The following is a 26,391-nucleotide window of genomic DNA, read 5'->3' on the forward strand; positions in this document are numbered from 1 at the left end:
ATAGATGATAGATGCTATAGATGAGACAAAGCCAGCTGATAGATTACAAAAGAGACACAATAACAAAAGGTAAACAGATGGACAAATAGTATGAACACAGACTTCATGTCTAAGTACCATGCATCAAAAACCATCCAAACACTACAATATGGTGTTTGCCTATGTTCCTACGTGTAGCAGACTTGTTTTAATATTATTCACCTCCTGCCATATGCCAGCTACTCACACTAAGCATTTGAAGTTGCACATGTTCCTGGGTGATTGATTTGGTTTTGCATTCTTGAAAATGCTGCACCTCCTTACTTTAAATTCAGGCTGTGTGCATTCCAAAGCAGATATGAATGTTTGTATTACTACACAGAGCCTGCAAATTCATACCTCTTACCAGAGTGGATTTTCACTTCAATTACTCATATTGAAAGTTACTGCTAAAATGTTTCTTCTAAATGAAGTAATATTTAAACTATAATTTCTAAGTGAGGAAGACAGCAGTTCCCCAGAGACACTTAGAAAGCCTGTTTTATATTCTATGCTCACATTTTAAAAATTTACAACTTAGTAAAGTTCAGAATGTCAAGCTGACTGCCCAAATAAGAAGTAAAATCACCAAGACCTCATTATGATACAGTAAGGTAAAATTAAAATAAGGTGGTGTTCTAATGGGGAAACACATTAAGGAGCCATCGGAAACATGTGCTTACTTAGCTAGCAGAAGAGGGTGTTTCTTTCTAATGGATGAAAGTATCTATTTGTGTGCATGTACGTGTGTGTGTATGTGTGCGCGCATGCATTTGTGTGTGCATAATATATTTAAGTGCTATTTGGAAATAATCTAATCTATCAAGGGAACAATAACATACATTTACTAACTTCTACAGAAAAATTTTAAAGAAATGAATTAGATAAAGTAACTGGATCTCAATAGCAAGGACTTCGTGACCTAATCCTCAGACCATCAACACGGGACCAGCAAATGACAGAGCACTTTTAAAGCTGATTTCCTATGCCCTGATTTTGTTTTAAAGTGTTCCATAGTATTTATGCTGTTCAAGTTTGGTCTTCGAAATTCTACAGTTTTGGCTATTAGGTATACAAATTATGTCCATTGCTTTTCTCTCAAACCCAGAAAGTGCAGTCATCATTTCACCGCTTGCAAATGCTTCCAATGTGTTGTGCTTTTCAGGGGAGGTTTTTAGTTAATAAGTAAATTAAATTGCTTTGAATTAGGCTCAGTTTTATCACAGTGGTACTATAAACATTCATCATCCTTGTAGGGCACATGTTTCCTTCAGGCTCTGATTTGCATTTCTTGTCTTATTCTTGTTCATTCTCAATTGTACAAGATGAAGGGAAGATAGTTTAGGAGCATTCACATTTTAATCAGTATTCAAACTGAATTGAACAGTCCTACGCTTTCCTGGGTGCACAAAAATTTATCTCCACTAAACAACCATTATGACTGGAGAGTTGGCTCAGTTAGTAAAATGCCAAGAAAGCATAAAGACCCAACTTCAGAGGAGTTTGTGTGAAATAGCCATGCTCAGCTTGGCTGAGTGTGTCTGCAATCTAAGCATGAGAAAGGAGACACACACACACACACGCAGTCCACACAAGCTTGTATGTAACCTCATACACTTACAAAACAACATTTGAAATTTGAAATGGGAGATGACTTCTTGAGACAAAAATTGGATACAGCAATGAAGGAAGGGTGTGCAGGGAGATGAGCAAGGAAAATTATCCAGAATAAAGTAAGCATGAAAATCTCACGTGTTGATTTAGCTTATGTGCAAATGACTGATTTCAATGTTTGCGGTGTTGACTGACATTACTGTTTCCGTAAACTAAATGGGAATATTTTCATCATGTGAAAGACAACTTACACTTACTGTCAATCACTTTCTAGCCCCAAGCCCCGCTATACCACCTTTGTCCCAGCCCTAACAATCACTGCCTATTTTCCACCTGCATAGATGAGTCACTCTGCACAGCTTGTCACTGTTGTTTCCTTTCTCTCTTTTGCTTCCTCAAAGGAAACCTTACTTCTTGCTCATTCTAGGCAAGCTTCCTACAATTAGGCTGCATCATCAGACATTTTTGTGCCGTTACTGCTTGAAACAGGGTCGAAGTTGACCATGAACTTGCTCTGACACCCAAGGAGGCCTTGAACTTGCTTTCTTCTTGCTGTAGCTTCTCAAATAGCTTGAAATACAGGACTGCAGCGTCAGATCCGGCTGATGTCTTATGTGAATGAGATCATGTGATATATGATCTTTTTTGACTGTCTTCAGTCAATCAGTTTTCAAATTTCATCTATGATTCTGCATATTTTTTAATGTAATTCTTTTTAGTAGCTAAATCATATTTCACTTTATGGGCATATGATGTTTGTATCCATTAATCAGATGATATATATATTTACTTGTGTTCATTCCGGGATTACTAAAAAATGCTGCTGTATTTGTGGACTCCTCTTTGGGTGGTATGTTACCATTCTCTGCAGTGTAACTTGGAATCAAATTGCCAAATCATGTGTTTACTCCATGGTTTCAAGGCTCCTGCACTTCTTTTATTCCTTCAATAATGTTTTTATTTCTGAGCTCTCACACCCACACCGAATCTCTAGCTGTCCTTCTGATGGCTGGCATCTTTAATGGTTTGGAGTTGATTATGTTCTGGGAATTATAGCTTTTCTCTATGTTACTGCAACTCCTCCATCTATTTTCACATCACCTTTTCTGTCTGGACCACTTTCTGTCTCTCAGGAGGATTATCATTGAATTTGGGGACACTAATCAAGTTTGATTTTTATATCCATACTCACCTTTGTATTTACTCACATCCTATTTTTAAAGGTCAGATTTGGAACCCCTGAGTAGATAGATGTACATATTAGGTTTCTCTCTTCTACCTACCACAGCATGCAACTGTGTATAGCGTTGTTCCTTACCGAGTATGGAAGCCAGGGCCTATACTAGAAGCTGTGCATACACAAAGGCTGTAAACATGAAGGAGTGTGCTAGGCCCTAGTCAGGTGCTCTGCTGCTGAGCCACAGCCAAAGGTCTGAATTGTTTCATCTTGTTTGAGTTTATTTTGTTTGGTTTCATTTCTACCATGTGGATAGTAACATTCTTGTTTTCATTTCTGATATTAGTCACTCTTTTCTTGTCATGTGTGTTTGTTTCCTTGCTGGGCTCAGGGCCTGTCAGCCAAGGTCTGTTGTCTGATTGCTCCTTTTATTACATCGTTAGCATTCTTTATTGTTCCTTCTGAGAGCTTTGTGCCCAGTTTTCTCCTCTCTTTCCCATTCCTTTAACACATAAACTCTGGTGATTGATTTCAGATATTTCTTCTTTTGGCACATAGACAGTTATGGCTATATGTTTGGGCATGTTGCATTTTTATTTCCATTCATCTAAGTAATTTCTAATTTCCAAATCCATTTTTTCTGTTCCCCACTGTTGCTTTTGAACATATTGTTTTCCACACTTGTCACTTTTCCAACTTGCTTTCTCTTATTGATCCCTAGTTTCAATTCCACTGTGGTCAGAGGAAACACTTTGTGTGATTTCAGCCTTTTATAAATTCCTGAAGTCTTGGGAACTGGCAATGCCTTTCTTGATTAGATGCTCTCCTTGTTGCTATAAGTTTTAAAATTGTTATTAGATTCCAGATTTCTGAAAAGTTCTCTCTCTACCCCCTCTCTCTTCCTCTTTCTCTCCCTCCCTCCTAATTCCTTCAGCAAAGAGACCAATTTGTCACACTTCTAGCCTGCATTTCTCTGATGCCTCTCCCAGTCCATTGTTGCCTGAAGGCATCTGCTGCAAGGCTTCTTGAGGAGCCTCCCTGTCAATTCCCATTTCCCAGTTCTGAGCCCAATCCCTTCATAAGCCCCCTTTCACTGTGTTTCCCTAACATAAATACAAATTAAAATTCCCATGAATTTACTATAAAGCATACTCAGATTATTGGATGTTGAAGAATTATAATTAAAATTAGTTAACATGGAAACTAGCCTCAAGGTAAGTCAATCATATTTAATGGCTGGAGAGGAAATGTTAGTATCCAAATACATATTAATTAATACATAGCAAGAGTAGACTCATCTCATCATTTAATGTAGTTACACATCAGAAAGGATGGGACTGGCATCAACTCCTGCTCAAAAACAGACTCATTTTTGTCAAATATTACACTTTCATTCACACATTTGTCCCTGAGAGTGGGCAAACAGATGTGTTTATTTATTGTAGTTGTGTTATTTTACATACGCTAGAAACTTCTGTGTATGTGCTCCCTGCCTACATTCTGATTTATAACTTTCACGTGTTTTCTCCCTTTTTTGAGTCTTACTTACACCACCTGCTACCAGAAATTATTGGCATAAGCCTCAATGCATAAATATTGGTCTAGATATAGAAATCTTCCATTATTAGAGAGCTGGAATTTCTACTACAGCATGGAGGATATTCTATATACTTCAAATATCATTCACGAAACCTAATAATTATTGCTGTAACATTTTGACAAACATGACCAGCTAGAGAGGCTTTGTCCTATCCATTGTTATAATATTTTATTCCTTCTAATATTCCAATAAACCAAACATATCAATAAAATCATGAGACTGAAACATAGCTCCAGTACTTCCATTTAACCTTGTTCACTTTTCAGCCCTGTGACAAGAATCTTGGTTTATCAGCTATATTATGAGGTTAAATGTAAAAAGCAATTTGTTTCAATCATCACACATGCTGCATCAGAAGTTCCAATAGGGCCCAATTAGGATGAAGGAGTTTATGCCGAAACATCAAGAATCCAGATAACAGAAGAGAAAATGTGTTTTGTTTTGTTTGTTATTGTTGTTGTTTCTAATAGTTAAACTTCTTGATTAAAGAACTATGAATATCGGTAAAGCACATAAAGGGGGTAGGAGACAATTGACTCACGAGATTGTCCTCGCATTGACAGGCATACACTGTGGGCACAAACACATACAAGCTAGTAATAAATAAATGTTTTAAAACAGAAAATATTTATTTATTTATCTATCTATTTATTTATTTATTTATTTGGACTGAACTAGAAATTCTTGTGATAACTTGGATTTGGCCTAAAGAACATTATGCTCAGTGGGATAGGAAAGGAAAGACAAGATCAAAATTTTATGTGCTGTGTGATTCTTTTTTACATAACATTAGGCAAACGAGAAGATTAAAGACAAAGATTAGTGATGATCATGTGACAGAGGGAGAGATAAGGTACAGACATCCCAGAATAGTTCTTCTGTGGAGAGAGAATGGTCCAATATGTTGACTGTGGTATTAAGTACACAAATCCATGCACAGCACGAAGCTCCAGAATGCCACACACACGCCAACTCTCACCCACAAATGAAAGCAAGAAGACATGAACAATGAACAGACCCGTGGACTGAATAACAGAAATGCAGCGTGTTGGGCTCCTCAGCCTGTTATTCCCTCTCCTGTGTAAGACAGCAGCCCCAGTGATCCCCCTGATGAAGGTTATCTCTGACTTTGCCATTGCATCAACTTCTTGTCAGTCTATGTTCATTACAAAAGAAAAAAAAACTTTGAAAGAGTACCTATTAAAAATAGAAATAGACTCTCATTCATCTGGCATTGAAAATAACTTTCTTTCCAGAGGCTCATGAAAGTCTGCAGTTTTTGAAATTATTTTTAATTCACACATGCTCTTGTATACGCTCAAAACCTGTAATGTTTGAACATGAAAGTTTGAGCTCTGAGTTCTCGTGCTCCATTTTCTTTTTTAACTGGCCTTTCCTTGACCAAGAAGGATGTCATTTCCTAAAGTGCTAAGAGACCCACACTTGAACAACATTGTTCTTTTAGATTATTAAGGCTATTCAATTTTCTCTGTTGGTTGCTGCTCCGAGTTGGACACTCTTCTGAAATGTCAGACTCAGGAAACTGTATTGGTTCTAACACAATTATAAATATATATATATATATATATATATATATATATATATATAAAGGAAAGCTTTAGAATTAATGCAATCAATAGCCTTTGACAGTAAAGTTAAAAAGCAGTAACTAAATGTTAAAACCTACAAATCCATCCTGTCCTTTCTTTATCTCATTCGTTCTTTTTATTTTCTTGGAATATCAATGTGGCCAAGAAAGAGGGAAAGGTAATAGAGAGGTTGCTTCAAAAAGCACTTAATAAGAAAAAAATATCATAGCCCGAGATGGAACAAAATAGTATGTGCCTGTTGTGCCGAGTGCTGCAGATAATGGTGCTGAACGAGGTGACCGAGGCTGACCGACGGGATACAAATCCCGGATACTTAGCAGGTTTTGTTCTGTGACCCTGAGTGAAAGAAGAAAACAGAAAGCTGAAGATCACAGGACGACAAAGCTTAGTCAGCCTGAGCGACAACAGGATGCGTCTCGGGAGAAAGGTATCCGGATCAGGGGAAGAAGCAAAACTGTGCAAAGCAAGGCTTGGTAACAAAATCCTCAAGCAAAGGGCTGCGATGAGGAGGGGTTTTACAGTCCACGTTAGCACAGAATAGCAGCATGGAATTGTTTCCCCTTCTTTCTCTCACTCTGGCTCGCTCTGCCTTGCTCACTCTTTCTGTGATACTTGTCAATAGAGAAACGTTTTAAAGAAATTCTGCGTAATTTGGCATTCTCAGCCCGGAGACGATGCTCTAACGGCACATGGTCAGCAGTCACCAGAGGTGGCGTTGCCCCGTTTCCTCTACGCTGCCGGAATCTTCTCTTGAAGGATCAATCAGCCGCCACACTATTCTCTTTCACCCCTGGTGTTTTATTTCTTCTACTTGGAGTTGTTAATACACTGACTCCTACAATTGATTATGATGATGGGTTTTTCCAAGTCAACCTGTATCACGAGGAAAAAGTAACAGTCAAAAGAATATTGCTGTGACATATAAAGATCAATGAAAGAATGGAGAGATTATGAAATGGGTGTAGGACAATCTAACACATACACATTAGATTATTTAAGAGCAGCTGTAGAGAGATGGAAGGCAAAAAAATGAGAGGCCTGGTCTGCCCTGAGGTGGACCCTATTTACACACAGCGAGGGAGCACCTGTGTGGATGGCCAAGCTGTCTACAGAAGATGAGGTTCTGCCTCTTCTCAGGGTGAACAGGACTCCCCCCAGAGTCTGCGAGGGAAGCTGGGGAGTATAGTCTTTCAGCAGGAAACTATCACTTCTAACTCTGAGAATGTATAAAGTTACAGGGCATGTGCATTAAAGCTGTTTTCTGCCAAGGAGGGTCTTTGTTGGAAAGGACAGTGCTGGGTCACTGAAGAACAGGTACTCTGGTCTTAACTCTATCCGCTGGGATAGAGCAACTGATTGCTGTCCGGGCTCCTGAAGAGACTTGGAAAACAATCATTAGAGATGCTGTAAGAAGATGATTTGGTTGTAGAGCAGAACTAAAGATTTTCTGGGAGTGGAGTCGAAGGGGAAGGGGAGGGGAGAGACAGAGTGGCCCAGTAAGAGAAAGTGAGCATAGAGTTGATTCCGTGTGACAACCACTGGTCCCAGTGCCACGAAGTATGCTCCAAAATGAGGAGCGGAAGTCGCAGGGAGATAAAGCATCCAAAGAAGGGGCCAGGAGCAAACAGTGGACTAATGAAAAGGACTGTATCTGGTTGGGGTTGAAAGGGAGGGAGCTCTCTGCTAGCCAGTGTTTCCCCGTAGCATCTTTTTGCAGATGTATCGCGAACAAATGGAACTGTCATAGAGTAAAACCTATTGGGAAAGCTTATGTGGAACACTTTGTTTTGATATAGGCTGAAGTTCAGTTAAGTAAATCATTTAAAGCCAGTGTTAAAACGTAAGTATGAGTATGAGGAGACAAGGAGTGATCCAGGGAGGACCCAGAGTGTGAGGGACCTAGAAGCAGAGACACAGGAAGAGGCTTGTGGCTGAATAACTTCTTCTTTTGGTCCCTGTATCTAGACCCCATTTCATTCCAGTTAGGAGTTGCTGGTGTGGATGCAGCACTGTGCACAGAAGAGAGTGCAAACCCCTTCCTTAGCAGATTTTAGAGTCCTCGGCAGTCAAGGAGTCCAGTCCTTGTTAGCCGACCTGAGCTGTTGAGTCAGAGTTAGCTGTTGTAAAGAAGCCTTTAGTCCAACTGACTCAGTTCTGAGGCCCCAAAACCACGTCCAGATGGCAAGAGGGATGAGCTGGACGTCCCGTTAGTCCTTTTTTCAGAGGTCACCTGAACTGCTTTTAGGGATTTGGGGCACTGACTTCTTCTATAATTGCTTCAAGGCTGATGAAAGGGCAATGAGGAGAGCAACGGTTATAGTGCCTCAGAAGAGGGTCCATCGAAGGGACCACGATGAAGCTTAACAGCTGGCAAAGGTCCAGAATGTACGTCAGGAGATAGCAAATGTGCAGCTTTGTGAGGAACATTAAGAGCTGCAACATTTTATTCCACACACTCAGCCAATAGACGGGTGAAAGATGAAAGCAGTTAATCATGTCAAAACTATAATCAATAACTTCCAGCTAACCTGGGCTAAATTGACAAAGCAGGCTATAGCCAGCTCTACTAATGAACTAATCTCCAGTATACCACATACTGACAGTAATAAGCATGTTTTTGTTTTTGTTATTTAAATATCATTCTATTTTAAAATAGATTCGTTGTCTAAACCATAATTTGTATAACAAGACAACCAAACTAAATGTGCATTTGGCTTTTTGGGTTTCTTAGAAAATATGCACAAACATCACTGCCAAAGCCTGTTTAGTCTCTGTAGACTTCAAGGTGGAGGCACGGCCCTGGAGCTCTGTATCGACGTAGAGGCCACATTATATTCTGAAAAGGCCACAAGTGAGCCCTGGTTGGAGAGAACCCCCTTCACCTAAGTCATCAGCTCCTGAAGACTCAGAGAGTGTGGTATATCACTTAATAGAATCATTTGTTGACTCTACAGTTACAAATCCAACTGTCAAAGACACACTTGGATATTCTGAATAACTTCCCAAGGCTGTGAGGTTGATGACAGAGTATCTGGAATCCTTTTTTCATGGGGGAACACTGGTGGCTAAGGTATAGACCATTTGCTAAGAGGAAGGGAGCCAAGGGAAAGGCTATGCTGGCTGGTTTTATGTCAACTTGGCACAAGCTAGAGATGTCTCAAAGGAAAGAGCCTCAAGTGAGAAAATGCCTCTATAAGATCTGGCGTTTTCTTCATTAGTGATTGAAGGGGGAGGGCCCAGTCCAGTGTGGGTGGAGCCATCCCTAGGCTGGTGGTCCTGGGCTCTTACAGACAGCAGGCTGAGCAAATCACAAAGAGCGAGCCGGAAAGCAGCACTTCTCCATGGCCTGTGCATCAGCTCCTGCCTCTAGATTCATGCCCTGTGTGAGTTGCTGCCCTCACTGCTTTTGATAAGTGAAATAAATCCTTTCCTCCCCAAGCTTATTGGTCATGATGTTTCACTGCAGCAATAGAAACCCTAACTAAGACAGTTGTTTTAGTTAGATATTTTTCTACAGCAATCAGAAAAGAAATATACAAGCATAAGCCATAAGTTCTTTGCTCTTACACAAAATTTTATCAGGTGGTTATAGAAACTAAAACTTTGTATTAAAAATCCCTAAGTTTGGTTTCTAGGTTTAAAACAAAACAAAGAAACAAGCAAAAAAAATAGACTGGCAAGGAACAGCAGTGGTAAATGAAAGTAAGGAGATAAGAATTGTCCTGATGTTCCAGTGATATCATGCTAATTACTGCAGTGTTTTCAGGCGGAGACATCCCTAGAGCCATGTCTATGAGACCATACTTTGAAGGCAGTTCAAATGACACACTGGGCTTTTTCTTATATCTGAAATGCAAGTATAACAGCATGTTGCCACGTACTTAACTGAAACATCAATATCATATCAATGCCAACCAAATGAGTAGCACAATAATTTTACATCAAGCCATGAAAAACAGCTTTCTGTCATTAGCTTACACTGTATTAACCTGTGTTCCTCTTGAAGTCAAATTACAGTTTCCTTCTTTGGTTAATGATGTCTTACATTTTTATTTTCACTGAATAATTTTGTCGACAATTATACATATGTGCATTTTACATATATGTGTATATATAAGATATTCTGATTACATCAACCCTATCTGCACATCCACTCCTACTCACTCCCACACCTATAGCTACTCCCTCACCCTTACCAGCCCCCTGTCCAGATTTATGATATCTAATTTCTATTTTTGTGACCTATTTAGTGTGATCATGGCCACCTGTCCAGCCACTTGATTGAGCTTATCCACTGGAACATAGTGAAGTCACTGGTGGGTACACAACAGAGGCAATGAATCCTTCTGTCACTTAATCTGTCAGTAATAAACAGCTCGAGAGTCGGGGCGGGGCTCCCAAGCCCTGCTCACCCAAACAGGGCTATTCAGAAACCTTTTCTTTAGCAGACCAGCCCTGAAGGCTGCTGTGACTGCAGTGGTTGTGTCTTTCCAAGAAGAAAGCTTTTTCTGCCTTTCTCCCATCTTCCAGTACTTCCAGACTTTGGGCCCCCAGATTTCCTGCTTGAGGATTGATTTGGGGCACTGCATCCCTGATGTGGGCAAAAAGTTCTTCATAGTCAGTGGGTTAGTGGTGACTGAATTCCTGAAAGAATTCTTGCCTGTGCTCCGAGCTGGATGCATCTTCAGTGAACTGTTCCTCAGTTGCCTGAAGACAGGGCCTGACCAGGCCATTGCCTCCATGCTGCCTAGGTCACAGGGATCTCAGGCAAGGCTGGACCTCTAGAGCAGTTGTGTGCATGGGAAGGATATCCGGCAGCCTCTGCGAGAAAAGGCTCAAGTGACTGGTTGGAACCTTCCCTAGAGGTGTCACATTAAACTTTAATAGCAGCTGCATCTTCATGGGGCTCTTTGCTTTCCAAGTTGCCTCCATGTGTATCATCTCACTTCAGGTTCTACTGCAATGGAACAGTGTCTGTGTTTACGGATGAAATACAGTATCAGTATGCGGACAGGGACATTTCAGGAAGGTATTACTTTGCTGAGCAAAGGTATTTAGTAGGAAATGACTGGCTTCCCTATCAAAAATTAAAAAGGGATCAGCTTCTCGCAGTTTCTTCAACCCTCTGCTTGGCTGCTTAAAGTTCATCAGAGCAGCTTTGCCTATTATGTTCTTTAAGAAAACGTGGCTTCCTTTCTCCCTCCTGTTCATCTTTTCGGTCCTGATCTGTCCCCCTGTTTTGCCTACTTGCAGGTGAGCCCCACACCTGGCTGTATCCGGGCTCTCATGAAGATGCTGTACTGCCCATACTGCCGAGGCCTGCCCAGCGTGAGACCTTGCAACAACTACTGCCTCAACGTCATGAAGGGCTGCCTGGCCAACCAGGCGGATCTGGACACGGAGTGGAATCTCTTCATAGGTAAGGGGCACTCAACAGGTCAGCCACAAAGACCTGAGACCTAAGAGTGATTGTGATACTGATGTTTCCGCAGCTTCAGAAGTTGTGATGGCTCATAGAGAAACTGAAATAGCTTTTCAGCAACTTAAAAACATTATTTTGCAGTTTTCCCCTTTTGTCAAATCCTCCAAAACAGGGCTTCCTTGTATTTTTCAAGTAATTTCTTCCTATAGATATGCAAGCCAGGAGTATTCAGTTGGTTTATTTTACTGAGTTTGAGTTTCTTGAAAAAGAACAAGTTACCAGAGAATTTTATCGGGGGGTTGGGGGGGGACCACCTAAGTGAACTACATTAACAGGGGCAAAGATTTTGCAAAACAATTCCTGCAACTGCCAGAATGAAGAGAGCTCAGTGTTTTCACTAACATGAACCAATTTCCCATGTCTTCCTAGAGACAAAAATGGCTCCCCGCACAGGAGGGTTCAGGAGGTAGTGGGGAAGATGAGGGCGTGCAGGGAAAGGTTCGTCGTGGCTCTTCCTGAAGATATTTCCCAAATAGCTCTCTATGGATAAGAGGACAAATTTCAGGGGCAGGCTTCTCCCAGGAAAATACACGAGCCTTGAAAGAGCAAATGTGTTTTCTTCCCTCTGTCAAATGGCCTTCAAGTAAAAGTACTTTTAGTTGCATTTACTGCAATTACAGAGTGACAAGCTCAGAGTTGAAAATAGCAGCTGAATTTGTCAGCCTCAGAGAGCCTTCATCATTTATGCACACCTCCAAGCAGAATGCAGCAGGAGGGTCTTCTGGAAGCTCAGAAGATTTGGGGGGAGGGCATGAAAAGGGACTAAGCTGTGTTAGAATTTAGGAATGCTTATAACTTCACCAGTGGACGGTAATTTTACAGACACACAGCTGTGCCAACGAAACCCCTTGCCTGCATTACTACTTTGTTTAAGAAGACCAGACAAAATATTTCTGAAATTTAAAGCGGAAGGTACATTAAGCAGGAAGTCACCTAAGAAATTCTCAGGAACATTTCAGAATAGGTAACTTCAAATACGTTTGCTAAATTATTTTCACTGGGGGATACATCATTGGGACTAAGTTACTTTATATGAAAACACAGTGACATGATTCTTTGCTAACATTTGGGAGGTATGTAAGAATAAATATGTCTCTGCAATATAAGATTTGGATTAATTGTAGCAAAGAAAGAGTACCCCAATCATGCATTTAAAAAAAAAATGTAATCTCACCGAAAAGAAATCTACAAAAGAGTTTCATATTTTTAAGTTAAGATAAACCTTCTAGAGTCCCTTAAAATTATATAGATCATTTATACTTTTGGGTTGAAATTGCCTTAGTACTAATCTTGCCTTTAGTCAAGCTGAGCAACTGATGAAAGTTGGTGTGTGGATTTTCTTGTATAGAATATGACATGATTAAGAAGGTAAAGCCTTTTTAAATTGTAAGAACAGTAGTTACTTTTAATGTCTTTTTACATTTATGTATTGTTTGTATATATATTTATGCCAAAGCACTCATGTGGAGTTCAGAGGAAAACATGAGTGTATTGGGTCTCACTCCTTGCACCATGTGAGTTCCAGGAATTGAACTCAGGCGTGGTGACAAATGCCTTTACCCACTGAGAGATCATGAAAGCCCATAATAGTGAGTCCTTAATGTTTTTTCCCCCTTAGAACTCACTGGATATCCTAACATGAAGCAAGTCTTTGTAGTTTCAATATATTAGGTTAGGTAACAGTTTGATGTAAAATTTAATGTCTAAAACAAAATCAGTTGAATTTTTTAAAAACTAAAATATGAGTTCCCCATGTGTTGGTTATATTTTATTGATAAGTAGAATTATGGTTAGTCCAAGTGGATTCATTTCAAATGCTTCCTTCTTCTCTCCTCTTATCAGTCTTAGTGCTCCACAAGATAATTCTTCTGGGTTTTCTATGGCATTGAGAATTCCTCACCAACATAGACCTGCAGAGCAAAAGATATACTTATCTGAATTTGCAATATTAGTGACACATTTGTTAGGTGTATTAGCCGAAAGGGCTAATTCTATTTTCCATACAGATAAACCCAAAAGTACAGTGTTACAGTGTCCATAAGCTGTAACAAAATCAGAAAAAAGAGTAGTCTATCTTCCATGGCTGTGCACCTGAAGCCTTCCTCTCCGGCTTGGTACCCACTCCTCCTCAAACCCTGCACTTCTCTTATGGCCGGTTTGTATCTGCCATTTACACTGGCTACGTGAACTGGTTAGACCTTTCAGGATATTTTTCTTTAATTATTATGTACTCGTCTAAACTATTGACTGTGGCACTCTGTCAGCTGTCGGTAAAGCAGCCATCTCAGTGATGGTTCTCATGATCTTTGCAATCTTTGCAAAAACACTTAATTGAAAAGGATAAGTATTTACAATTCAGTTGGTGTCTGGATTGTGTCAGAAGAAAGACAATTCATGTCTAACATGAGGCATTTTAAGTGATCAAGTGAAAACCCCAAAGGTATTCCACCCACTTCTGAAGTCCTATGGTTGTGGTGCTGTTGTTTTCCTTCAATCTTAGAAAAACGATCAGAAGTCTATTCAAGATTCGTTTCTTAGTCCAACTCCACCAAGTTTAACTAGGAGCCTTCTACAGAGGCAACACTTAAAATTCTTACCAAGATCATAAGGAAAAGGAAGAGCTCAAAATTTATTAAAACAAAACTTTAATTTTTAAAGTTGCTACTAGACCAAGGTGAATCTGCTTAAAAAGCATCACTTAAGCAGTTTAGCAAGTGTCTTTACCTGCCCTCTAGCAGCCTGTGGAATCTTACAGAATGAAACACAGCCCACATTATCCTTGTTGATCAGACAGAACAGACAGATGATCTATGATCACCCTGACCTACACTCTATCCCTGAGGAGCATGAGAGTCGTTTCCAGCCCGATCTTACACTCAGCAATGGCGGGAGAAGGTTCTAATTGGAGGCACAGAGGCTCAGCTGGGGCATTTAGCCTGGCTGTTTCTTTGTAGGCACACACCATTTGTCCCGTCCATGTTTCTCAGTGGTGCCTAGGTGCAAAATGATTTTCTTAAAAAAACAAAACTCTGTTTAAATTAATTTAAAAACGTTTACAAGGAATTGGTTTGTGTGCAGAACTCATTTTAGTAACATCCTGTGGTTATGTTGTGTATTTAGTGATGATACCAGGAAGCTACAGCTAAGAACTGTTCTGTCTGACAAAAGACCATGCTGCAAATCACACCTAGAGCGTAAGCACAGAAATCAGACATAAAGTTACATTCAAGTGGCCATAATAAATCTTGCATACACTTTAAAACTATGGTTTGCTGAGACAGTCTCCTCCAAACATCTGGTACCATTAGAGAGTTTATTGACTATGGGAAGAAAAAATGTGTCTCTTAAAAAATAAAAAGCTGTTGGTATGAGAGGAGAAGACTACTACAAGAGGCTGGGATCTCTTTCGCTCTAAGCTCCTTTTTAATTGCTAAAATCATGTTCAATGCTTCCTATCTCAAGAATTTATAGAAGAGCGTCAGGTGCTTTTGATCCAATTGTACAGCCTAATGGTTGGATTAATCCAGTCAATATGACTTTAGTGTATTAATTCAAAACACTGTATTGAATGTGTTAGATATATATACTTTTACCTGTAGAGAATTTAATGTGGCTTATTATGATACAGTGTCAGGATAATAGAAAATTGGCATACTAGATGCCTACTCAGTAAAAAGTTTTAGCTAGGCTCAGGGAAGCCTTTCCTGGATAAATATAGAAATAAATAGTAAATATCACCGTATCAAATTAGCATCATCTAATAAAACTGATGTTGAATGGCAATAGCATATATAATTCTTATGTTTACAAGTATCTGTCACAGTTTCAGTAGGTCTGACATGGTCTGTCTGTGGTTCTCAAAATACTTGGTTGCTTTTATTTTTGATACTTTTTGTAATCAAATCTCACTACTACTGACTTTAAATGATGGACTGCATAAAATAGAATTACTCTGTTATAGGAAACATAGATGGGAACAGATTTAGATGTAAGTTAGAAATAAAGATCCATACCATATCTTCAATAAGGAGAAAAGCATCACAGAAGTGTATTATCTGTTAGGCCTTGGACACTCAAAAAAGAATTGACAACCAGTGTGATCAAACTTTCTGGGCTTCAGTTTTTTCCAGGCTGGTCAGTAAGTTCCAAGACAGCCCAAATGTAGAGAAACTGGTGAGTCCGTCAGTTATGAATCTGCCACATCTCTGCCAGGCCAAGGGGCTTGCTGTAGAGTCTACCCCCTCCTTCCTTCATTAATCCAATGTGTGTTTACCCAAAGCCCACGACCGCTCTTGCTTTGGTGTAAGCATGTGATAGAGCAGCAGATAGGGCCGGCTCCCGCTTGATGAGAGCCATAGTCAGCAGCATCTACTCTGGCTGGAATGAGTGGAAACTAGACAGGAATGTTTAAGGCAATATAGAGTCATTCCTGTTTTCCTGTATAGGTCTGCTACTTTTAATGTAATTCTGAGTAACTGAGTAATTTAAAAGTCATGTATTCGTGTTGTTAATGGAATTGATAAGAGCAGGGATCGTTGAAACAAATCAGAGAATGAATACAGACCTTTCACTATGACAGCTGCTGCTATCAACTTGTAAGCTAAGGCCAGCAGTAAAAGACATACTTTAGGTCAGTTGACTGACGAGTGTTGTAAAATAAAATTAAAACTTTGGAATACAAATGTCTTTCTAAGAACATAAAAGAATAGTCTTTAATGTAAATCATATATACTCTTCTTTTTTTGGCAAAAATGATGTTGGATAAGCCATATTTTAAGTTAGAAGATAAGCATTTGTTTTTTCACAGCAAATAAACACAGATTTTGTTTTATAAAGCGTACAAGATTATGTGATGTCTGTCTTTTAGACAGCTATGAAATAAACATGGGAGACTATTTCAAGCATTTGTGTATAGTACTACTATTTCAAACACATTTTCAAGCATGAAGTTCTATAATGTAAAATCTGATAAGTTCTTTAGTTACTGAGCATTGCACAACAGATTTCAAGTGGCCCTTGCTGCTGTAGCCTGAAACAGCATGTTTATAAAATCTGCCGGCCTGTAGCATAGAAAAGTATTTCCTTTAGACCAAAGAAACAGAACAACTTGAGAACTACTGTCTTTACCAACCAGCTTTTAATGCTTCCTCATCTCCACCCTGTAACATAAGAATCTATTCAATACTATAGTCCACAAACACATCTCAATTGAAGGACCAAGGCCAAAGCAATTATTTAAAACTCTGGTCTCACTGTTAGTGAGCTTTTTGTCTTCATCATTCCTAAGAGCACCCAGAATGACTTAAAACAACAACAAACAAAAATGCCAGGTTTCCCGTCAGTAGAAACATAATGCCACCGACCCTCGGCCTTCCTTTTGTAGTTATTGACAGACACTTCTCGTTTTTGCAAGAAATTGTCAAATATTGCATTATCTCTGTAATGCTGGAAGAATTTAGATTTAATAGTAACTACTCACTGGAGGCTTAAAGCAATAAAAGAAAGAAACAAAAGAAGAAAATACTTGACCGGTACCCAGCAATTTTTCCTTGGCTGCATTTGTTATCAGTTGCCCAGGTTTTGTTGTTGTTGTTGTTGTTTTAAAGGTTTCTTTCTGACCTCTGTATGACCTCTGCCTGAGTGAGAGTGTCTCTCTGTGGTACAACAGGACTAACTATGCTGTTAGTACATGACGATGCGTGGGCTCCTCAGCAAGTGTAGAGCCAGGCATTTATTTTGCATCCTGACCACAGTTTCTTCTTCCCCCTCTCCTCTCAGTTTGTTTTTTGGTTTTTTTTTTGTTGTTGTTGTTTTTGTTTTTGTTTTTGTTTTTGTTTTTTTGACTGCCCACACCACCCCTCCTGCATTTCTCTTCAGAAAAGGACTGGCCTCCAGGGATATCAACCAGCCTGGACACACCAAGTTGCAGGAAGAGTAGGTACCTCTTCCTCTATTAAGGCAGACAAATCAACCCAGTAGGGGGAAAGAGTCCCCAAGGCAAGCAACAGAGTCAGACACAGCTCCTGCTTCCACGGTTGGGGGTCCTACAAAAGATCAAGCCACAGCAACTGTAGCTGCAGCATGTGTGCAGGAGGCCTAAGTCAGTCCCTTCCAGGCTCCCTGACTTGCAGTTCGGTCTTTGTGGGCTCAGGTTTGTTGATTCTGTGGCTTTTCCTTTGGTGACCTTGACCACTCTGAGCCTGGCATTTCTTAACCTTTGAGAGTTCACTAATGCTGATCTATGAGTTAGAAACATGCAGGTTATACAGGATCGAAATTTTCCTTCTGAGGCAAGAGAGAAAGAGAGAGAGAGAGAGAGAGAGAGAGAGAGAGAGTTCTTCATTTCCAATCCCAATTCTTCTATTTATTCATTTATTTCTAGTTCTTACATTCCCAACTTATATAAAGTTAATACTTGTAACTGTTCTGTTTCCTATTTACTAACTGATAGGCTAATTTACTAATTAGATAGGCTAAACTAGATTTAAGAGGTAGATCAGATTTGTGATACAATATAGGCATACATAATTTTGCAATTATAGCACCTGTTAGGACACAGGATATTTCATTGGTAATGGGATGCTCGATGAAAGACCTTTACGCCTTTTCAAGTTTTCCAATTTCCTTAGGAACCAACTGAAGAAGGATATTGTTTGGCAAGAGCACAGAGCTCACCCAAATTATAGGAAGCAGTTAGAGAATCTGCTCAGTATTTTTTCATTCATTTTTTACTTATATTTCCATTTCAATAATTTTATAGACAAATAGTTTAATTGGTTGTATCAAAAGATACTTGCTTTTAGCAATTAACACTTGACTTTGAAAATATGTTCTCACTTCTTCCAAGTTAAAATTATAATGGAAGCATCCAGCCTTAGGCATTGTTAAGAGAAAGTAAAATACCTCAAAGTGTGTGTGTGTGTGTGTGTGTGTGTGTGTGTGTGTGTGTGTGTGTGTGCATGTGTATGATGTGCGCAGGTGAATGTATGTATGTGTGTATGTGGTCATGCATGTGTGTATGTGTATATGTGTGTGTATATGTATATGTGTGCATGTTTGTGTGTACTTTAACAGTGGAATGAAACACAGACCTAAAGGTCAGCAAAATTCAAACACTGTAAACAGTATCCAAATGATATTCTTAGCCATTCCAATTTCAGCTAATATGTGGTAGTAGGAATTGTATTACAGAAATACAGAAATGGGAAGAGAAATAAACTAAGTGGGTAGATGTACTAGAAGACAACATTTCACAAACAACAAACTTCAGGCAAGAACCACAAAAGTTTGCGTCTGGTGACGAACTGAAAAGAACAAAGACGAGCAATCTCTGGTGATTTGAATGAGAATGGCACCCATACACATACGTCTGAATATGTGCCTCCCAGTTAGTGGAATGGATTGGGAGTTGTGGAGCAGGTATTTCAACAGGGAAGGGCCCTGAGGCTTCAGAAGGCTGGGGTTATTCCTACTGGGCTCTCCTCCTCTCCCTCAAACTTTAGTGTTGAGATGTGCACTCTCAGCCTTTGCAGCCACCACCACCTTGCTCCCAATCATGAACTCTGTCTGAAACTTTAAGCTGAATCAAACTCTCTCTTTGATAAGTTGCATTCATTACTGTGTTTTGACACAGCAATGGAAAGGTAACCAAGACATCAGCTACTATGAAAATTTTTAGTTTGACCCAAATATTTTATCCTTGTGTGTTGTTGTCATATTTTATCTAAGTATCTCAATGATAGTTGTGTTAATGACAGCACGGGGTAGGCTTCTGTGCCTTTGCAACACTTACAGAAGTGTTACAACTGTTCTAACAGACTTTTTTTGACTCACAGTTGCCTCAAGAGAAGAAGTGATGATCACGTTTGTGTTGTCCTTGAAGTGATTTTTTATTTTCCTTGGGCTTTTTCTTCACCAGTCACAGATGACACCTTTAAAAACACTTACTCCCTCCATTTACTGATCTGTGATTTCTTTATTGCGATCAGCCCTCAGGGAATAACGGGTGAAAATCAAGTTGAGAGATGAGGCTCTGGTCACCAATCCTGATGGTCAAAACATATTTTTACTTGATACTCTAAAAGGAAGATAAACATAAATTTTTGTGAGAGTAATTTAAACTTTTGAGAAACTTCATGGTATGTAAAGACTTTGAGATTACAACTAATCTAAAAATACTGTATCTATTAAGGCATCATCAGATAGCCAAGAGAGAATTTAAATTAAAACTGAGCATGAAGTATTTTTTGTCCTTGAAATAATAGATTATATATAAATCTCACATGAAAGGTATATCTTCAGTTTTTCTCTTTGCATGGATTTCAATAACTTGCTTCACTAATGATTTTCTGTATTTACTCTGAAAAGTGTGAAAAGTTAGAAAGAACAATGAAATGCAAGTTGTTAAATATATAGCATCTTTCAACTACTGATATACCTGTATGTATTCTAGGTTTATTGTTTAAGGAACATGAATTTTTCCATAGGACAATATAGACAATTAAATGTCAAACAAGCTGACAATATTCACCAATAAAACTCCAATGCTCAGAAATGGATTGGTCTTATGAGGGGCTCTAAGAATTATAACGAAAGAGTAAGTAGGTCAGAGGAGATGAGAAAGTTTTGAAATAACAGTATTCCATGCCAAACCCACAGACTTTTGGATTCCCAGGCTTGACATTTCATAGTGACTCTGCTCTGTTTCAATCTAGTGTCTTTGAATTCTGTACCATGATGTCCCTGTCTTTGATATAATCTGCTGTCCTGAACTCTTAGAAGTTGAACACAGTTATAGAAATTTAGTCTCTAGACCAAAACAAGGGGTCTGGCCCAACCTGCTGCAGAGCTCAAATCACAAATAGTCCTAAGAGAGCTCCTTGGGAACAGCTACCCTATACTGCTGCATTTGACAGCACTACAATGCTTTAGACCATTTGGTCTAATTTTAAATATTTGGCAAGTACATGCTGGCACAACTGTACGTGTGAATCATATTATACTTTATTTATTTAGTGTCCAGATATATTTTCCCAACTTGTCCACAGAATTGCTTGCAAACACAGCATTCCACATCCACAGTTGTGCTATAAGAAACTATATCCACCGCTTTAATCCCGAATCCCATTTGGAGACCACTGCGTGGAAGCACAAATACCTGATATTTGTTGGGTACTTTACATCAGGAGAATTACTTCACTTTTTCATCCCTACAAAGACTCTACTAAGAAGCCAACAGGATAAGCTTCGTTTGACAGATGCATAAACTGAGACTGGAGAAGTTAAGCAGACTATCCACGGTCAACCAGCTGTGAGTTACAGTGCTCAGGTTGGTGTTCAGAGCATGAATTCTTCCCTACTGTTCCAGAGAACCCCTTGCACTGTGTTAGAAAATGCATTTAATATTAATGGATATTAATATCCAGCAACATGGAATGATGGTGTATGTTGGAGAAAATGGAAGGTTTGATATCAGTACTGTTCTGGCAGCACTGCCTTTGACTATAGAAATATTCTTCATATTTTTAGTCCACTATAGTACCAGTAGCCTATCTGATACATGCAGTACTTTAAATAAGTTTACTGAGATGAATCAATCAATTTCTTTTTATTTTTAATGTATGTACATTTAATAAAATGTTGCTGTTGAATGCTTCATATATGGTTAATGTGCCTGAAGAACTATATTTTATTATTTCATCTGAATATATTTTATGTGTAGATAATGGTTACTATTGAATAATGTAAACTTAGACCCTTAAAATTCCTGTAATTGACATTATACAACTCAATGTCTCAAACCATCTGATTCTTTTTATCAGATGCTTTCCTTCGTGCTAATAGTTACATGTTCACTAGACACACGAGAAGGTCATGTAACCTCATCTTAAGGCTCAAGGCATGATTTTCCAAACAGATGAGCTGTGTGCTTTCAAAGCAGAGTTGAATTAGGTAGACGAGGCTCAGTTAAGAGTTCAAGTCCTCAAATCACTCCGTGTGCTTGAATCTCAGGGACCTCATTTATAGTTTGTGTGACTTAAATAATGTTGTTTAAACTTCATGAATTGCCTTATTCACATCAATAAGTGTGATATGAGCATGCTTTCCTCTTAGTACTGTGAAGACTAAGCTAGAGGGTGCATGTCACTCACCAAGAGATAAGAGGCATCTACCGTCATGAGTCAAGATACAATATGTGTCCCTGTTCAAGTGAATGACCTATGAAAAGTAGGACAGAAAATAGGACTGAGAGAACGGGAAGCATCAGTCTGAAAGCAGATGGGAACATCCAGATACCATCAGTATGCCAACCAAAGAGGCAAAGAGAGAGGTCAAGAACATTTGTTAGACCATCATTAACTCACAAGAGCTGAAAGGAAGGGATGGGGAGAGAGGCATTCCACCCACCGTCCCGTCTGTTTCTGGGTCTGTTTCTGGGTCTCTCTTGGTTCCTGTGCAGTAAGCCCCTCACCAGCAGAGAAGGCAGAGCCCTGCTCTGGTCTCAGGGAAACAGAAGCTAGGGATGCCAGCAAGGGGAAGCAGTGTCAGTAGCATTGTGAGCTGAGGAGAAACCTGCCAGATTCAGAAGGGTAACCCTGCTTCTGTGTCTCTGGAGGCCAGTGTGGTAAGGATTCCATTGTAGGAGTTTCAGGTCAGTCTAAATAGTTTCTTTTGTCTTGAAAGCAATGACAAGGCACGGGGCTCTTTTATCCAAGGAATGGCAGAATCTGAGTCACGATCTGACAGCTGAGTAAAGGGTCGGTTTGATGGGTGAAACAGATGGCAGTGACACTAGATACGTCATCAAAGTGTGGCAGGAAGGAAGGAAGCAAGCAGAAATCATGGTAGAGTAGCAGTGGGAAATTTACAGGACTCTACAGATAGACAGAGAAGTCTAAATGTGGAGGCTACAGAGCCATACATCAGCTATGGCTGAGATAGGCATTCCAGGGAAAGATGGTGGTGTCAGCAAATTGAGGAGCTGGTTCAGGGAATAGAAACGATGAATTTCTTTAATCTGCTTAGGGCTTGCTGTATGTGAGAGAAAGTGAGACCCAAAAGACGGAACTGTTCAATCGGGTGTTAAAAATGGTGGTGATCTCTCTTCCTAAGGCAGAGGCTAGGACTGCAAGAGCCACTGGAGGGTTTCCAAGGCCCAAAGGGCTCTACGGCCAACTTTCTGAATCAACCCTAACAGATGTGCCCTGAGTCCTCACTCCTGGATTGACACAGATGCCTGACTATCCTTTTCCTGAACTTTCTTTACCACTAATGTGTAATACTTAAAAGACTTCTCGTTATATCCATTTTCAGAATAAGCCTGACTGCATGCCCCGGCCTTTTTAATTAAACATAGCTAGAATGCTACAGATGCGAATGTTCAGTGTATGATCAACAGAGACATGCCTCCGTGATTCCCACCGTGCTCTTTGTCGCTCAGGCCCCTTCTGTCTTCCTTAAATCATGTACAGTGATATTTTATAATTGCACTCAACCTAAGAGGAAACTTCATTACAGTTGGTGCTGCCATTTTTGGTACATGAAGTCTTGGGTTACTTCGCTCATTTTGGCCATCACCAAGTCCTGAAGTTCAAGTTGAGGCATGAAAAAGTTAATTTTATGAACAAAAACAAAATTCCCCAAAGGAATCAATTCCCCTGTCTGGCAAGAATTCCATATATCATAAAGCGGCCCTTGACTTCATTTTATGCCCTGTGGCACAATTGTCACAATGAAAGCTCAACAATCTATTCATTGGATTCTGTGCAGAGTCCCCCAAGGAATAGCACACATACACACGATGCGCTTTTGCAGCAGAGCCTTCGAAGGAGAGCCACTTCTGTTCACTTATCTTTTGAATTTCATATTGCAAAGTTACTGATTTAAGAAGGCCCTAGAGTATAAATTATTTCTCCAAACTTTGGTAGTGACTTTTGTCAAATGCTTTCTGCTTAGCCCATTAAAGGTGAAAACCATGAAATATTAGTTGATTTATTACCCAAGAAAAAGCCCTAAAATCATTTGTCCCTCTCTGGAAGGCTGCCAGAACACAGTAAGAAGAAAGGTCGGGCCTGGGAACAGTAATTTGAGGTCGCAGTATGTGGCTCAGAGCAAAGGTTGAGCCTGAGGCTGCATTCAGTCTTCTGTTCTTGTTGTGAGGATTTACATTTGTTTTTCTTAATACACGTGGGAGTTTTGGCCTTAAAGATCAAAATTTCAAACAGTAAAATAGTGGCCTTGTAGCACTAAAAATATGGCTCTTTATTGTTAAAATAACATTCCATTTCCTTTTAATTGAATTTCATAGAGTTGCTATTATGAAACATTCTGTGCAATTAGATGCTGAAATATTTTTTCATGAATACTTATAGATTTTGAAAAAAAATCATTAATTCTGCTGTGCTATCTAGCTTTTCTTCTTTATCTTGGTCTGTGATGTCTGGCTATCAGAGTGTCCCTGCTCATCAGAAACTTGTTTGAATCAAATTTTAAGATGTAAGATAAGAATTTAATCCAGAGAAACATCCAGGCGTTTTCAAGATGCAGAAATTAATAGTTTAGAAATGCAACATTGATGAAGTATAAGCCTTATTCACCAAATTGATTACAAGATGAAAATTAACTTTTTAACTGGAAACATCTTAATCCAGAAGAAGAGTAAGCTCGTGAGAGCTTTAGTGGCAGTTGAGAAACTGTCATGTGATATTCCCTGATAAATCTGTATTTATTTATATGGAAAATCGCGGCCAACTTTGCTGATTAGCAAGATAAGGACATAAAGCTTAAGCTAGTGCCCTCCAGCAGACAGGTTTGCTTTTAAATTTAGACTACCCTTGTGAAGGTACTTCTTCCCCCGCTCTGCAATACCACACTCAATACTTTTTGGCTTCACATAATATAAAAGAATCCATGTCTGTGGGCGTGTGTAAGAGCCACGTTACCAAGGCGCAGGACGATCTCATTTGGTCCTCCTTTCTCCCTTGTGTGAGGTGGGCTGTGTGTGATTTTCTGCTGGGTACACTGACTAGCGGCCTTCAGCCTTCTGGAGATGCTCCTGCGCCTGCCTCCCTTCTCATCTCGCTGGAAGAGTCTGGAATTAGACATGTGTACGCTGCGCCCTGACTTGCTTGGCTTCTCCAGGCTGGAGCAGCAAGCGCTGTAAGCTCTGAGCGGCCTCCCAGCCCACACCCCACTCTGAACTGCTCATGGTTTTTTGACATAGAGTGTTCCTCTATTTCATCTAAAAGTTTCCTGACTGTATGCTTCTTCTTTGATGATCATTTAAAACAAGCCCATATCTGTATAACATTCCACATTAGAACATTCTTACTTAGCAGGGGTTTCAATTTGACTCTAGGCTTTATGTCCCAGGTATTGAAAACTAGTACAAAAGAACTAATTTTCCCAGGTGGTTACTATACAGTCTTGATGTGCCTGAAATTAAATTTTTGACATTTATTTTAACACATTTTTTTTGCTCATTTTTTATTTTGAGACAGGGTTTCTTTGACCCTAGAACTCATTGGTACAGGAGACAACTTCCTGAACAGAACACCAACAGCACAGGCTCTAAGATCAACAATCAATAAATGAGACCTCATGAAACTGAAAAGCTTCTGTAGAGCAAAGGATACCGTCCTCAAAACACTTTTTTTAAATTAAATTTTTATTTTTTATATTAATTACAATTTATTTACTTTGTATCTCAGCCGTAGCCCCCTCCCTCAGTCCCTCCCAATCCCTCCTTCCCGCCCTCATCTCCACCCTACCCCTCTCTAAATGCACTGATAGGAGAGGTCCAACTCCCTTCCATCTGACCCTAGCTTATCAGGTCTCACTAGGACTGATTGCAATGTCCTGCTCTGTGGCCTAGCTAGGCTGCTCCTCCCACAGGGGTGAATTTGACACTTTTGACTAAATAAATTAACAATGCTTTCCCCCAACGCACCATGTAAAACTTTTGTAAACTAAGACATCTTTACTAAAACAACTCAAAGAAACTCCTTAATGAGCTATTAAATAAAAGAACGGAATGTATGTTAAGCTATGAAAAGCAAGTGAATTGACATATATTTATTTTAAACAATATTTTTAATGTACAAGAAGCCTAAATGCTCCCTATGTGTCTGGACTTCATCACAATGTTGTTCTGTTACAGAAATGTCAGGAACAAGTATGAGCATATGAAGAGGGCTGTAATTACAGCAATTATGGAAAAGTAATTTTCTGATTGTGTAAATAGAACAGATTTCAAATAGAGTAGATAGGTCATAAAAAGCAAGCAGGATACCAAAAATAAATATTTTGGAAGCTAGGAAATTGCTTGTTAAATACACTTGCCAAATGTAAATGCTTTGTTAACATTTGTATAATTTAGCTCCTTAGAAGTTAAAAACATGATTTCTTTTTAATTAAAAAAAAGATGAAATAATGTTAAGATGACTGTTTACAGATATCATTTTGGCCTTGCGCTTCAGGTAGTACATAATATTTATCTAAAACATCTGTGTTTTGTGATTACAGGGTTAAAAAGAAAACAAGAAAAAATAACTTGGAGAATTATTTTTTTAAAATTAGAAATTGTCATGGCTCAATAAGCAGTGATCATCTATGAATAGTTTCAGTATTTAAAGCAGGAGAGTTGGAAAGAACACTAAACACTGATTTGGATTTTAGACAAACCACTTGCATTTTGAGTACCAGTTGGGGAACCTTCAAACCCCATAGTCCTTTCTTCCCGAAAGTGACACTACCTTGCGGTGTTCTTATTCTGTGGCTGTGACTGCATCCCCTTTACAAAGCCTCTTGAAGGCCACGTGGTTTCAGAAACGGCGCACCTAACACGGCAGCACCAGTAACGGGAGTTCTTTACCAAAACAGTCCAAAAATG

General features: G+C 39.4%; 1 protein-coding gene across 2 annotated transcripts in view; it reads left to right on the top strand.

Moving 5' to 3' along the window:
- Gpc6 (glypican 6) overlaps nucleotides 1–26,391 on the top strand; it is a 1,064,885-nt gene that overhangs the window by 704,965 nt on the left and 333,529 nt on the right. For both annotated transcript variants that reach the window (XM_060391596.1, XM_060391597.1), the window contains exon 4: nucleotides 11,273–11,438. In XM_060391596.1, the coding sequence (XP_060247579.1) occupies nucleotides 11,273–11,438 (166 nt within the window). The remainder of the gene's footprint in view (nucleotides 1–11,272; nucleotides 11,439–26,391) is intronic.

Source organism: Meriones unguiculatus, chromosome 9, assembly GCF_030254825.1.
Source record: "Meriones unguiculatus strain TT.TT164.6M chromosome 9, Bangor_MerUng_6.1, whole genome shotgun sequence".
Taxonomy (NCBI): domain Eukaryota; kingdom Metazoa; phylum Chordata; class Mammalia; order Rodentia; family Muridae; genus Meriones; species Meriones unguiculatus.